This window comes from Ranitomeya imitator, chromosome 3, assembly GCF_032444005.1.
Source record: "Ranitomeya imitator isolate aRanImi1 chromosome 3, aRanImi1.pri, whole genome shotgun sequence".
NCBI lineage: Eukaryota > Metazoa > Chordata > Amphibia > Anura > Dendrobatidae > Ranitomeya > Ranitomeya imitator.
Window position 1 is genome coordinate 423624196 of NC_091284.1, and position 16530 is coordinate 423640725.

The 16530-nt window shown below is 42.5% G+C and overlaps 1 protein-coding gene across 5 annotated transcripts in view; it reads right to left on the reverse strand.

Annotated features, from left to right (window-relative positions):
• BCAS3 (BCAS3 microtubule associated cell migration factor) overlaps positions 1-16530 on the reverse strand; it is a 1718074-nt gene that overhangs the window by 963214 nt on the left and 738330 nt on the right. For all 5 annotated transcript variants that reach the window (XM_069757219.1, XM_069757222.1, XM_069757218.1 and 2 more), the window contains one exon: positions 14626-14776. In XM_069757219.1, the coding sequence (XP_069613320.1) occupies positions 14626-14776 (151 nt within the window). The remainder of the gene's footprint in view (positions 1-14625; positions 14777-16530) is intronic.

Here is a 16530-nt window from a genome sequence, read left to right on the forward strand (position 1 = left end):
CCAGCCAGAACCAGAAGTTATTCAACCCATACTGGTCCAACCAGTAAAGGAAAAAGAAGAGAAAATGTATCACACCTGTATAGGAGACTTTCCCAAAACCCTACTAACATACCATGGTGCAGTAGTGGTTCCCATGGTGGCCTTTTACCCAACACCGAACCCAATACCAGAAGTCCCAAGACAGGAAGAGGCTGACCCCGTACTACAGGAGGTTCCAGGCCAGGAAGAACAGATTCCTGATCAGAGTAATCTCATTCACGGTGGACTTGCCAACTCCATAGTCATGGAATTATCTTTAGCAGAGCGGGCAGATACTACATCCGCAGTAGACAGTAGTACACCACATGAAGAGATACCGCTATTACGTAGATCACAGCGTAGTACCCAGGGTCAATTACCGGCCAGGTATGCGGATTACCAACTATAAAGCTCATAATGTGAATTGTATATATGTTATGCCATATATAGTTAAACAGAAAATGTAGTATAGTCATTGTTATCAGTCTGCAACGTTTAAGCCCAGTACCTACAGAGACTTGTCTGTATGAACTTCTTGCATATTCTTGAACTTATCAGCCCGGAGGCACTAAATCAAAGCTCCGGAAAGACTGCTTTTTGAACTTTGCTTTTTGCTCTTTTTGAACTTTCTTTAGACTTTCTATTGAGTACCTTCAAGGGTAGAACTGTATTAATGGACGCTATTTGAAGTGACTTTTTACAGAACTCTATTTTTGTTTCCTTGAGTGGTTTTTGTAACTTTTCATTTTTAAGACTCTGTACATATTAATTGTTATTTCAAAATGTTATCGTCCCACAGTCCCGGAGTACTGTTCTTAACTAAGGGGGAATGTGGCACCCCTAGGGGTATTTGCCACAAAAATAGTTACTGACACTAAACACAAATATTAAGATAGCAAAACTGCACTACCACCTCCGGCCAGAAGGGGGAGCTCCAGAGACTCCCCTTAATCCATTCTGGTCTGAGAGAAGAAATGGCAGTTGGGCCAAGGAGTTGATAGTGAGAGGTCATACAGCTGAATTTCTAACAGCCCTATGACGGTTTCCAGGCCCAAATCACCAGCCTGAGGAGAAGAGGGACAGAGAAAAGGGACATTGTGAGAACCGGGTAGCATTAATCACTACCCAGAACAGGCGCAAAGACGGATACCGGATCCGTGGCTGTATTCATTATATATAATACAGCAACCGGAAAAACGTGAGGTGATATCAGCTTCACTAGGGTCGGACGCAGCAACAGACACAGAGTTCAGCGGTACTCCCGGAGGGGGTAAGCCGATAAAAGGACTCGGGTTGCCCGTCGAACCAGGACCCGGAGGGGACAGATTGGGCCGGCAGCCAGTTCACATACAGCAGCAGGGCCACACAGAAATTGCGCACAATAAGAGGCGAAGACCCCGGCAGGGTCAAAGTAACTCAGAGTTCCCATACAGATGCCGGTGACAGGACTGGTTGTAAATCCTTTTATGTTAAAGTAAACTGGTTAAACGTTTCAGTGCCTCAGTCTTTCATTTGGACAATAGCCATCTATCCAGGATTGGGATCATCACCGCTGGGAGAACCTGCTGCTGATCAAGTAAGTGCCTGTCCCCTCACGATACCCCTTACACTGTGCATTGCCTGAGGCCACAGCACCGGGTCAAGCCACCTGTGACATTCCCCTCAAGAGACAGACCCCATTAAAGTAAACTGGTTAAACGTTTCAGTGCCTCAGTCTTTCATTTGGACAATAGCCATCTATCCAGGATTGGGATCATCACCGCTGGGAGAACCTGCTGCTGATCAAGTAAGTGCCTGTCCCCTCACGATACCCCTTACACTGTGCATTGCCTGAGGCCACAGCACCGGGTCAAGCCACCTGTGACATTCCCCTCAAGAGACAGACCCCATTGGTCCGGTGCTGGGTACCCCGGTCTCTCGGGCGTCACACAATCATCTCTAAACTCCTGGAATTCTTGGTCCACTCCCATCTAATCCGCTACCTCTCAGATCAATCTCTTCTTGACCCTTTACAATATGGTTTTACAATCTAAAACTAAATTTGTCAAATACTGAACTCATTCTGCTTCCTCCCTCCACTAACCTACCTATGCCCGATATTTCCATTTCCATGTGTGGTATTACCATTATTCCCAGCAACATGCCAGCTGTCTTGTGGTCACTCCTAATTCAGATCTTTCCTTCACCCCTTACATCCATTCACTCGCTTGCTAATATCACCTACACCAATATTTCTAGAATTCAACCTTTTTCTTACCTTTGACTTGGCAAAATCTCTTACTGTATCTCTTATCCATTCTCGTCTGGACTATTGCAACTCTACTGATCGGTCCCCCTTTTACTAAACTCTCCTCTCTCCAATCCGTCCTGAATGCAGTAGCCAGGATCATATTCATTTCCAACTGTTACACTGATACCTCTACCCTGTGCAAATCACTACACTGGCTGCCCATCCGCTACAGAGTTCAATATAAACTTATCACTCTCACACACAAAGCACTCAATGGTTCAGCACCACCCTACATCTCCTCCTTCGTCTCAGTCTACTATCCTACCAGAGCCCTCCATTCTGCTAATGACCTAATACTAACATCCTCTATAATCAGAACATCCCACTCTCGTCTCCAAGACTTCTTGTGTGCTGTGCCAATTCTTTGGAATGCAGTAACCTGGACAATTCAATTATTTCCAAATATCCACAGTTTTAAGCATGCCCTAAAAACGCATTTCTTTAGACTGGCATATCACCTAACCACACTTATTTAACTATCCCTGTTTTTCCCATAATAAAACTTTCTTCAGAATCAGGACACTCTTAGCCTCTGTTCACAAATTCTCCACTCACATATTAGCCCTCTGTGCCTGTACTTATACTGGCTGGTAACTGGTTCATACAGCGTTGTGAATCCTCCTATGTATTTTATTGATGGCAGGACCGTACAATACAAGCATGTTTACCTATTTCCTCATAGATAGTAAGCTTGCAAACAGGGCCCTCACTTCTTTTAGTATTTGTGATTTATGTGTTATTCTGTAATGTCTTTATTGTCTGTACAAGTGCCTGCGGAAATCTAAAGTGTTGCAGAATATTTTGGCGCCATAGAAATAAAAATTATTATTAATGTTATTCAAGACTCTGCCTGGAGCTTTCATCTGAATGCCTGAAAAATGTAATGTTTCCCGATGGAGCTAATGAGTTGAATGTGGCAAAAAGAGTTCAACATATAAAAAGCAGGACTCTGTTGAACCTTAATTCTAAATAAAGCACATTAATTTATCAAATCTCCCCTATAGGATGCATTTTCTTAATGTTCATTGTGTCCGATTCATTAAAGCTTTTATGCCACTATTCTCCTGTAAAATGCTTTGAAAAGTAGCAACATTTTTGCCCAACTTGAAACTACGCAAACTTTTTGCGACTTTTCACATTCTCACATTTTTGCAGAGCTCCAACAGAGTGGGCAGAGCTGGGGAAGTGAGGTGTGCCGACTGGACTGGAGTACGATTTGTGGTTAGATGCCCACAGAGGTGAAACTCACTCATCATATACTCCTGATTCTTTAAGACGTGTGCGCCTCTTAAGGAATCAGGAACATCTGACTCCAACACATCCCCTCATCAAGAACAACGTGAACAATGCCGACCTTAACCGGAGGCATTGTTTTTCCTTTAAAAGGTTCCACAATATTGATTTATGTCATGTCAATATTCTGAAACCAACGCTAATCCCCAAACCAGGCTTGCCTTAAGTCCATTACTAACAATTTATTAATTGGCACAATAAAACAATTATAGTGGGAAATTTCACATGAATCATACTGCCCGAAACACAGGCATCATGAATCAGAGACTGGTTCTTTCATTATACACATTTATGCTTTACTCTCAGGGGTAAAACAAATTTCAAAATGGGATGGGGACACAATAGGGAGCGACTGGTCTGTCTAGCTTGGGAGGCAGGGAGGACAAAGTCCCTACCCTCTTTTTAGTTGCTTCTTCTTTGAAACACAGCAGCATTTGTAATGAAGCAGTCAGTCTTCAATTCATGCTGCCTTTTGTTTGGGCAGCGTAAAGCACTTTAAGATAAAGATTTTATATACCATAAAAAAGAGACTGACAGACAAACAAATTGATAGACAGACACTACACAGTTTACACCGGAACGCTTGGCAACAATAATCAACAGTTTGGGTTGAGTCAAGCAATCTTCTGCCTCTTCGCTGAAAATAAATGCAAAAGGTGTTTGTTATTCATGTTGAATTATCCCTGAGCGACCTTCCAGTTGCAAACACGAGAGCGTGTTTGGTTACAGTTAGGCCACGAGACGTGAAAGTGATTAAGTTGAACTGCCAAAGTTTAATAGGAGGAGGAACACGCTGCTCCTACACATGCAAAGTGTTCTCATCATGTGGTTATCTAGGTTCCCAGTGTGTGAGCTCAGAGCAACTTGGAAGTTTAAGCCATCCAAACAGGATATATGCCTTGTGAAAATCCTTTATTCACATCAGTTTCCCGACAGATGTAGGAGAGAAATGGAAATATTTCATATCCAATTCTAAAGCTGAATCAGTATTAAGGGGAAAACGGCTCAGCTCTAAACTGAAAACTAATTACATTTTGGCTCTGGTGTTAGACTACTTACTGACCGTGTGGAAAATGATTATTATATTTGCTGTGTGTCTGTAACACAGATATTTATAGACTTACCAATCTTGGCCAGTTGTCTACTTGGCCCGTTTGAGAAGACATATGGATTGGATGAATTTCAATAAGTCTGATGTGGTCAGACACGAGTATCCAAATAAATGATTTCTGCAAAGGCTCAGTCTCTGTTTGTCTCATTCAAGCCCTAGATTTTCACCTCTTCTACTTTCCCAATCCATTTTTCATAAAAAGAGAGGGCAGCCAGGATGCTAAAGGTTGACACATTGCCACGTGAAAGACAGAAATGCACATGAATGAATGAGCTACTGAAGTCTTGTCGGATGGATCCATGACCTCAGAATCACTAAGATAACTTTTTGCCCTGCTTATGCACAGCTCTAATATTGGAAGAGTATCTTTTGACCTCTCTTGTAAACATATTAGGCACATCCAGTACCTTTTCTGTTTTGCTAATGTTAAAAGTCTCATTATAATCTCATGTAAAGTGAAAAACACAGGGAAACAGCCTCATTAAATTCCATTAAAATTTCAGGGTTTATTTCTTCTTACATAATCATTCATTATTGATGCATTAACATGTACTGCTGATATGTCTCACAACCTACTTCTTATTTTACTAAATTATATAGCGCCATTAATTCCACAGCGCTTTACAGACATTATCATCACTGTCCCCATTGGGGCTCACAATCTGCATTCCCTATCAGTATGTCTTTGGAATGTGGGAGGAAACCGGAGAACCCAGAGGAAACCCACGCAAACACGGAGAGAACATACAAACTCCTTGCAGATGTTGTCCTTGGCGGGATTTCAATCCAGGACCCCAGCGCTGCAAGGCTGCTGTGCTAACCACTGAGTCACTGTGCTGCCTAATATCAGACTTATGTCCACAATCATAATAAAAATTGTACCGTATATATAAAAAAATAGATGCATACAAGAAAACTGAAGATATAATTTTTTTTTCTCTCAGCCATACGGTCATAACTGTAGTGATGACTATATAAAGAATGCATGTGTAAAAAAATGTTAAAAACATATGACTGCATGCAAGAATGACATGCAAAAAATGTGATTCTGTGAAACCCCACTTGGATTGGGTCACAAGCAGTTCACAAATATTCCACATCATCATTTTGCAGCCTCGGGGGAAAGATTTGTGCTGTGATTGGCTTCTCTGGCGGCTATGTAGCTTGTGCAGACACTGAACAGTACACACAAAGTAGGCTGCAGGCTTGGGTTGGGTTGCAGTGAAAGAGAAATATTGCCAAAGGCTCGGCTACTGGTCACAAATCTGTTTTGCCAATGTAAATAAAGTGTCAAATAAAAAAAAGGTAAAACAAGCGTTACATTTCCGTTCTGCGAATTATTCAGAAAATTTGGTGTCCAATTCATAATTTATTGTTGAGTTTTGTGCAGTTATTATTACAGACTAGATGGTGGCCCGATTCTAACTCATCGGGTATTCTAGAATATGCATGTCCACGTAGTATATTGCACAGCCCACGTAGTATATTGCCCAGCCACGTAGTATATTGCCCAACCATGTAGTATATTGCTCAGCCACATAGTATATTGCCCAGCCACGTAGTATATTGCCCAGTCATGTAGTATATTGCCCAGCCACGTAGTATATTGCTCAGTCACATAGTATATTGCCCAGCCACGTAGTATATTGCCCAGTCACGTATTATATTGCCCAGCTATGTAGTATATTGCCCAGTGATGTAGTATATTGCCCAGCCACGTAGTATATTGCCCAGTCATGTAGTATATTGCCCAGCCACGTAGTATATTGCCCAGCCACGTAGTATATTGCCCAGCCACGTAGTATATTGTCCAGTCACGTAGTATATTGCTCAGTCACGTAGTATATTGCACAGCGACGTAGTATACAGCACAGAGCCACGTAGTATACAGCACATACACGTAAACATTATATCTTTTTACTATTGATGCTGCATAGGCAGCATCAATAGTAAAAAGTTCGTCACATAGGTTCAAATCCCACGCCAATGTTGCTGATTGGTCGCGCCGGCTGGGTGCGAGCAATCAGGGAAGCGGGAATTAAATCCGGCGGCAATCTCGCTGATTCGCCGCCAGCGTGCCGACCAATCAGAGAAAGGCGCAGTACGGCCTGAAGCATGGTTCAAATCTCGCGCCTATTCGCGGCCGGACTACGCCTGTCGCAGCGACATTGGCGCGGGATTTAAATCCCGCTTCCCTGATTGGTCGCGCCCAGCCGGCGCAACCAATCAGCGACATTGGCGCGGGATTCAAATCACGCTTCGCTGACTGGTCGTGCCTAGCCCGTGCGACAAATCAGCGACATTGGCGCGGGATTTAAATCACGCTTCCCTGATTGCTGGGTGCGACCCATCAGGGAAGCGGGATTTAAATCCCGCGCCAATGTCGCTGATTGGTCTCGCCCAGCCAGCGCAACCAATCAGCGAAGCGGTGGGACCGGAGCATTGCGAGCTGCAGGAAAAGCTGCTGAGGAGGCGACGGAAGGTGAGAATGTAATGATTTTTTTTTTTTAACATTATATCTTTTTACTATTGATGCTGCATAGGCAGCATCAAAAGTAAAAATTTCGTCACATAGGTTTAAATCCCGCGCCAATGTCGCTGATTGGTCGCGCCGGCTGGGCGCGACCAATCAAGGAAGCGGGATTTAAATCCCGCAGCAATGTCGCTGATTGGTCACGCCGTCTGGGCGCGAACAATCAAGGAAGCGGGATTTAAATCCCACGCCAATGTCGCTGATTGGTGGCGCCGGCTGGGTGCGAGCAATCAGGGAAGCAGGATTTAAATCCTACGCCAATGTCGCTGATTGGTCGCGCCCAGCCGGCCAGGTGAGACTGTAACGATTTTTAATTTTTTTTATTATTTATTATTTATTATTTTTTATTATTTTTAACATTATATCTTTTTACTATTGATGCTGCATAGCTAGCATCAATAGTAAACAGTTCGTCACATAGGTTTAAATCCTGCGCCAATGTCGCTGATTGGTCGCGCCGGCTGGGCGCGCGCAATCAGTGAAGCATGATTTAAAATCCTGCGCCAATGTCGCTGACTGGTCGCGCCGGCTGGGCGCGACCAATCAGCGAAGCGTGATTTAAATCCCGCGCCAATGTCACTGATTGGTCGCACCGGCTGGGCGCGAGCAATCAGGGAAGCGGGATTTAAATCCAGCAGCAATGTCGCTGAATCGCCGCCGGCGTGCCGCGACCAATCAGAGAAAGGCGCAGTCCGGCCTGAAGCATGGTTCAAATCGCGCCTATTCGCGGCCGGACTACGCCAGTCACAGTGACATTGCCGCAGGATTTAAATCCCGCTTCCCTGATTGGGCGCGACCAATCAGTGAAGCGGTGGGACCGGAGCATCGCGAGCTGCAGGAAAAGCTGCTGCGGAGATGACGGAAGGTGAGAATGTAATGATTTTTTTTTTATTATATCTTTTTACTATTGATGCTGCATAGGCAGCATCAATAGTGAACATTTTGTCACATAGGTTTAAATCCTGCGCCAATGTCGCTGATTGGTCGCACCGGCTGGGCGCGACCAATCAGGGAAGCGGGATTTAAATCCCGCGACAATGTCGCGCTGACTGGGGGGGTATGGAGGGGGCACTGAGGGCAGGGGAGTAGGGAGCGGCCATTTCGCAGCCGGACTGTGCCAGTCTCTCCCAAGAGTGCATTGCGGTCTTGCAAGATGATGACGTAGCGGTCTCACGAGACCGCATGTCATCATCTTGCGAGACCGCAATGCATGGACCCGAGCGTCGCGGGGAGCGGGAAAGGCCTGGGCTGCATCCGGGGGCCGAAAGAAGGTGAGTATATAATGATTTTTTATTTTTTTTATTTTTTTTAACATTAGATCGTTTTACTACTGATGCTGCGTAGGCAGCGTCAATAGTAAAAAGTTGGTCACACAGGGTTAATGGAGTGCGTTACACCGCGACATAATGCAGTCTGTTAACGCTGTCATTAACCCTGTGTGAGGGCTGACTGGAGGGGAGTATGGAGTGGCCACTGACTGTGGGGAGTAAGGAGCGTCCATTTTGCCTCCGGACTGTGCCTGTCACTGATTGGTCGTGGCTGTTTTGCCGCGACCAATCAGCGACTTGGGATTTTCGTGACAGAGACAGAAGGACAGACAGAAAAACGGAAGTGACCCTTAGACAATTATATAGTAGATATTCTAGTTTTTATTTTATAATTCTAAGTTATCCCTGCCACCACTGAAAATGTGATAGTAGAAATTCTTGTAAATTGCTGCAATAACATATAAGTGTAGTACCGCATATGAAACATTGAATATCATTAAAACTGTAATCATTTTACAGAGACTATGTCAGCAGGTTTTGCTATGTAATCTGAGAGCAGCAGGATGCAGGAGCTGAGACCCAGATTTCAGATTTCAATGTGTCACTTACTGGTCTTCATGCTGTTAGTTTGATGCAATCACTGTTTTTTTTCTGCTGTAGATCCAACAGTGCTCAAAAGATGAGCTCTAAAAAACCCTGCCCACAAGACTGATTGGCAGCTTTCTGTGCAAACTGTACACTGAAAGAATGCTGCTAATCAGTGGTGGAGGTGGGGTTACACACAGCAGTTGACCAGTAGGCATGCAGCAACTAGTCCTGTAGTGATAATCTCCTGCTGATAAATAAAACGTGTTATTTGAAGCAACAACACTAGCCTAGTAAGTAACACACCGATGGAACCAGTGTTTTATACCCTACATCATGCTGATCTCGGATTACATAGCAAAAACCTGCTGACAGATTGCCTTTAAATCTCACAGCTATATTGTATTTCAAGCCCCTCCACAGAAATATCATAAAAGGAACTGCCACAGATACAGAAAATTCAGAGCCACGTTTAACTATTTATGCCTAAGAAACTGTAGAATTTTACACTTGGTATAATGATTGCAGGTGTTTAATCAGCCCACGAAGTAACAAAGTATATTATATGTAGCACCATTTTTAGCTTTTATAATCCATCATTAGTTACAGAAGAGTATAAGGAATCGTTTATGTTCCATTAAATGGTTGTCTACCTTTTGTGACAGCTATTTATGGATTTACTTAAATGCATGCATTATGGGCTAAACGTAATTTTTGCAAATTGGCTTAATCAAAAACTTTGCACCGTTTGGCTTTCACAGGATCTTTGTTTCCCTCTCACTTATCCTATTCTGCAGTCAGCAGTAGACTTTGCAACACAAGCACTGTAGAAGGCAAATTTTATAAGGAAACCCAATTACAAAAATGTCCACAAAGATGAACGACCCCTTTAATCGTTCAATTTATTGCTATAAGTGCTTAGTATTTTTCTGTGTGGTTTATAAAAGTTGGGATATTACGGCGGTTACATGTATTAGTGGCTATATTACTCATCTCATTAGGTTAGGATTGTTACTCACTCATATGTCTAGAATTATAGATTGGTGCAGGCTCAATTTGGTGAAGCCATGGGTACAAATAGAACAAAGCTTTTCAGAGGTCACTATAGCTGCTCTTCCCTGGCTACCTTCCATTTCACAAACTTATCAAAATATCATCCTACAATTAGGGCTACATTCTTCTGCAGATCCAGACCAGAGATACATGTACTCCTTCTTCCCATACCATCTGCTTTATTGCCTATTATCGGCTCTCCGCAATTCTCCTCTGATCTGTCAGACCCAGTTTTCAGACTTTGTATTTCTCAAGGAAAGTTTAGGGCCTTCCAGATTGGCATAGATAATGATTGGCCTTCATTAGAGGCACTTCAAGCTATTAGTGACCCCTTGCCACCAGGAACATGGCGTTCTCTCCAACTCAGTCACTTTGTTTACTCCCTACCAAACTACGCTCAATACACATGAACCCTTTCCGCTTTTGAAACTCTTTGTATGAGTGAGGGGATGATTCGTCATGAAATTTCCTCTGTACACTCAGCGCTTTCTAAGCCAATGGATCAGCCTCCCCCAGATTTTTAACACAATGGGAAGAGGACTTGGGCATCACTCACTCCATGGAACAAATGGAATGGCTATTGTCCTTGGTGCGTAAATCTTCCATAAATTCCCGGTTTAAGGAAGTGAATTTCAAACTTCTTTTACGGTGGTACAGGGCTCTGTTTAAGTTAACAAAATGTTCCCCTCTATTGACCCTACTTGTTGGAGATGTGGATCAAGTGAGGGAAATCTCCTTCATATGTTTTAGCACGGTCTGGTTATACAACCGATCTGGATTAAGGTGAAAACCATTACCAGGTCGATTACAGGCATTTCATCTGAAATGGCTCCTGAATTATTCCTTCTACTTCCATTTCCTCTTACAATCAGTCTCTACTAAGATTTTTAGTGCTGGTTGCCAGAGCTTCTATTCCGCTGTTATGGAAGACCTTTCCTCTGGATTTCTAAGGTCAATGATTTAATGTACATGGAGGGCTTGACGGCTTCTCTCTACAGTAGATATGAGGTATTATATAAAACTTTCTCTTGGAACGTTCTCTTGGATGGAATTCAAGCACTCCAGTGAATATGGCAGCCTTGTGTAACTTGACCCTCAGACTTGAATGTCATTTGAGTTTTAGTTCAAATGAATGCCAGGATTAGGGTGGCTCTCTCCACATCCACAGCCTCATCCCCCCACCACCTTTTATTTTTTTCTTCACACTTTCATTTCTCCCCTGTCTACTCTTCTCTTTTTCTTCATGCCTGAAGTTCTACTCTTTTCTCTTCGCTCTCCTCCTTCCTATGTTAATATGAAAATTAGACGAAATGAGGTCACAATGTGGATTCTTGTTCACCTTTCAGATGTTTTGTAAAATATGTCTAATCTATGGCTTTATCTATATATTGGCTGTGTTTTTGTTTCATTCCTAAATAAAAAATTAAAAAAAAGATTGTTACTCGTCATAACAACACTCCTTAGTACATGTCTGCTTGTTCCACGATTACTGACCACTCAGTCCTTATGTGGGCATATTAAGGAAATAGTCTACTACTATGATATTGATGACCTATTCTTAGGATAGTAATTAATATCAGCTTGGAGGGGGTCCGACACCTGACACTCTGCTATTCAGCAGTTACCAAATGAATAGGAGCTGATCTGCTTTACCTCTCTATATACTACTTGCATCCGGGTGCTGCTGGAGTTGGTAACAGGTGACTGGTATGGGTATCCTAAGGATAGCTCATCAATATCATAGTAGTGGATGATAGTAGCATGTTGGCAGGTCGCATATTACAAATGCATACATAAGATCACTGTTAAAGCTTTCCTTTTCATTACTCACTACCTGATTAAATGAGAGCATACTGGCTAGATGTAGATGTGGCTGTCATAGAGAAAAATTGTAAAGTCCTTAAAGACATTTCCGGAGAGGGAACATATCACCCTCACATTGAAACTATGGGAATAATAATAACTGAGGAAGTGGGAAAGAGCTGACAATTCAAGTTTCATTGAAGTAGGACCTCCTGCCATGAACAGGTAATTACAACAGAGGATCTGCTGCGAGCCAGCCACCAAGACTAGGATTCGTATACTCAGCAGAGAGGTACACTTTCCGAGTCAGGGGCTTCATCTGTTGAATGTAATTATCTCTGACACTCTGGAGCAAGTGGTCAGTGATGAGTATTGGGGTTTGCATTGATCCAATATTTATGGGAGATATATTTTCGTCCTCATTGGCGAAGTGACAAACATAACACATTCACTCACATCACCATAAGGCCGGCCTAAAACCTCCTCCACGTAAACTTGATCTAATAAAAATCAAAGTGTGAGGGTTTTTTTTTCCGTCAATTCTGAAAGACACAGTGTTCTGTGATTGTCTACCATTGCTCTAAGGAGTGTTTCCCTCCGCTAAGATCTAAGCCATTTATGTGACACAGGTTTAGTACTTTTTATTTTGATATCCCTTTTATCATCTGCGATTGTAATGTATATATTGTATTATTTTGATCCCATTTTATACCATCTTTGTATATATTTTTTTGTAGAAACACTGCCTGCTTTTCCAGATTAAATATAAAAAAATGAACAGCTCCATTCCTCCTGCTCTGTAAACTGTACCCCATGTTACCTGTTGGGTATTCAGGTGGCCGGTATAAATGATTGGTGGTGGCAGCTAGTTTTTAGTGGGTTATTGGGAAGCTTGACGGTGAAGGTACCAGAATATATATATATATATATATATATATATATATATATATATATATATATATATATATATATTCCATGCATTGTAATCGGATGTGTATATACTGTACTTTCACGTGAGCTCCCTAATATGCAGCTTAGTAGTGAAAGCAGACGCAGTCTCCATCAATCGCCAGCCAATTGTGGAATTGTCTTGACGATCGAAAGCGCTGAAGCGCTGGTTCGTGAACATCTGACAACAGTGGGGATATATATATGCCGGGTCTCCTGGCGGTTCCCCAGACAGTAGCCTTGGAACAATATATGGAATTTAATTTTAGTTTAAATAGTTTTACTATGGTGAATAGCAATTATTATATTAAATGCAAGTCAAATGTCAAAGAAGAATTCCAAAAACTAATATAAACAATAACTTTATTTCAAATACCAAAAAACAAAATGGGATTAAAAACTAGCACAACGCCCAAAATCCCTGTAATCAGGGAATGGGTAAAAATAAAAAACTGGCCTATTGGTTAAAGGGCAAGCGGGTGGGAGCGGGATAGAAAACCCTATACGTCCCTGATTACTCCCTGCCTGTCAGCGGAGGTTGGCACCCTCTTGAACGCAATATGGTGCCCCCGCTCTTCGACGGCTAACCCTCAAAAGCCCTACAAGTCCCTATAATGATGTGGGGATGCCAATGCTAATAGTACTATTACATACCTAATATCTAGCACCCAAACACACCAAATAGCATATACCACCACAAAACCAGACAGTAAATCACCAACAAACTCTAAGTTAGGAAAGCCCAATCTGACCGTACCAAGCCCTACAGATATATGAATATCTAACTCTCCTACTATATGGCTATTATACCCTCACAAAATATCTAAATCTCCCACTATATGGCTATTATACCCTCACAAAAAACCTAACCGGTAGTACCTGCCTACCAGCGGAGGTTGGCACCCTCTTGAGCGCAAAGTGGCGCCCCCGCCCCTCGGCGGCTGTCCCTACTGACCCTTAAATGATCCCTATCAAACGGAGATCCTACAGATAAATTGGTGTCTAGGGAACTACACTGGTGTGCCTTACCAGACTACCCCTAATACTCGGTCAGACAATAATCAACCACCAAATGACACAAGCACACAGTAGTCTAAGACAGTATAATTTTTGAAGCACACCAGAGTATTTGCCAAATATTAACAGCTACGAAGTCAGAATAACAATGACCTCCCCCCGGTAAAGTTGTATATAGATAATGGATGTTTATAGCCACAACACTAACTCGGCTGATAGAGAGCAATATAGTATTAACTAGGGCACAGTCCAACTAATATATAAACATTAAAACGGTGCCCCAATTATAAATGTGCAAATAGTGAAATACCGAAAACAAACAGTTAAAAAACTAGATACACTTATCTGTGCTCCGGTCTCGCCTCTACGCGTTTCCCCCCCATGATATGGTTCCTCAGGAGGCGTATGGGTAAGTTAGAATCCGTGTGCTAAGGACACATCAGAGATAGGTGCTGTGCCTGGTTGTAGGCATGGGCAAGTCAAATGTCCTCAACAGAATGAAACACAATCCAAATTTTGAATTTAGCTGCAAACACTTAGTAGTTTTACTCAGTGGGTAAATTATTTCATATGGGACTAAAACATAATACACTCAATGCAAATTGCTACTGGTATTAAAATAAAACCTTAGAAGCACAGAAGCCTTTTTATTAAATATTCATTGTTAAAAATTATAGGAAGAGATAAACGAGATCGTGATGCCTACCCTGTGCGTTTTGTAATAGTCCCCAATGTCATTGGCTGCTTTATTTGAACGAGAGGTAGCACCACGGTCAGACTGGGAAGTGGTGACAGTCGTGGGTTTCCTGGGTTGTTGTTGGTAAAATTATTGTAGTTTTCTTGACTGTTAAGCTTGCCTGTCAATAAGAACAAAGCAACATGATGAAAGATGCTGCAAGAAACAGTTATAAAGGTTGTCCAACACATATAAAACCATTTATAAATATTTATTTTACATCCACAACCACTTTTGTAATTACTTTATTTGAAAATTCTCTACTGTAATCCATAAACAGCTCATTCCTATTTGTTTTTCTGTGATGCTTCATTTGAGGGGTGTCTCGTTTCAATAAAGACGTGGTAGGGACAGAAGCAGGATGGCGGTGGTGACAGAAGTGTGGTGGCAGTGACAGAAGCTGCTGCACTGCCGTCTCTTCTCTCTGTCTCCATCACCACGAATTAATCAGGAAATTTGCAGAGGACAGTAGTGCAAGAGGCTGTAGTAAGTGACAGCAGCACCACCCTCTGGTAACGGTCTTGCTCAGGAGGGGTGATAGAAGCTGCAGAGAAGTGACTGCTGGGCCATCCTCCTGTGATGTTCTGTTTGATACTCCCCTCAAACGAAACGGCACAGTAAGTAAGGTAAAATAAAAAAAAAAAAACAGATATAGGGATTATCTATATATGGATTACAGTAGGGAATTTTCAAATAAAGCAAATTTATAAAGTGGTCACAGATTAAAAATAGATTTTTATGAAGAGCACTATACAGGTGCAACTTACAAAATTAAAATATCATCAAAAAGTTAATTTATTTCAATTCTTCAATACAAAAAGTGAAACTCATATATTAGACTGAGTCATCACAAACAGAGTGATCTATTTCAAGTTTCTGTTAATGTTGATGATTATGCCTTACAGCCAATGAAAATCCAAAAATCCTTATCTCAGTAAATGAGAATGCTTTATAACACCAGCTTGAAAAAATGATTTTAACATCCGAAATGTTTGCCTACTGAAATGTATGTTCAGTAAGAGGTAAAATTGTCGGGTAACTTTACTGGTGGTTCGGGGTCCACTAGGGATACATCAGTGGGGTCCCCATCCCGAGTCCCCAACGGAACAGGACCCTGTAGAGCACCCGCTACATCTCTCTGCACCTGTTGGTGTGAGTGAACAAGGGCTTGTTGCTCCATGGACAGCTTCTGCATAAGTTGGGAGAGCTCATTAACCTGCTCCATGAGAGCCCGTACCGGATCCATTTTAAAGTTTCACCTAACCACCTGGAAGAGACTGTATGGTCAGTTATAATGTCAAGGCTCCCAGGTGTAACTACTGCCAGGAGGCTACTCGCCGCAGTAATGGAGCCCAGAGCAGAACGGCGAACTCTCCAGGTAGCAAGCAGGACCTAAACCATTTGACAGAGGGGAGTGGCCAGGGGTGGAGCCAGGCGCCGGAGGCGAACGGCGCTGGAGAGTAGTCAAACATGCTGAGGTCAGTAACCAGGGGACAAGCGAGGTACTGGAGGGTGAGACAGAAGGATAGTCAGGCGGAAGCTGGAGGTCAGAAAGCCGAGTAAGCAAATGAATATAAATACAAAGCAGAGAAGCCGAGAGGATCAAACAGACCAGATCAAGCACGGAGAGCAAACAAACAACACAGTATTCACAGGTACACCATTGGGTCAGGCACACAGACAAAATGAAAATATAACTGACAGTGAATCCTAGTCCAGCATGGGTATAAATATCCCTCTCAGATCCAAAAGGAGGCCACAACAATTAACCTTGAGAGGGCAGGGCATTAACTCTGTCCAAACCATGACAATAACCATGAAACAAGAGTCGGTGCCAATAATTTCTCTTTAATAGTGGAAATAATTGTGTATCTC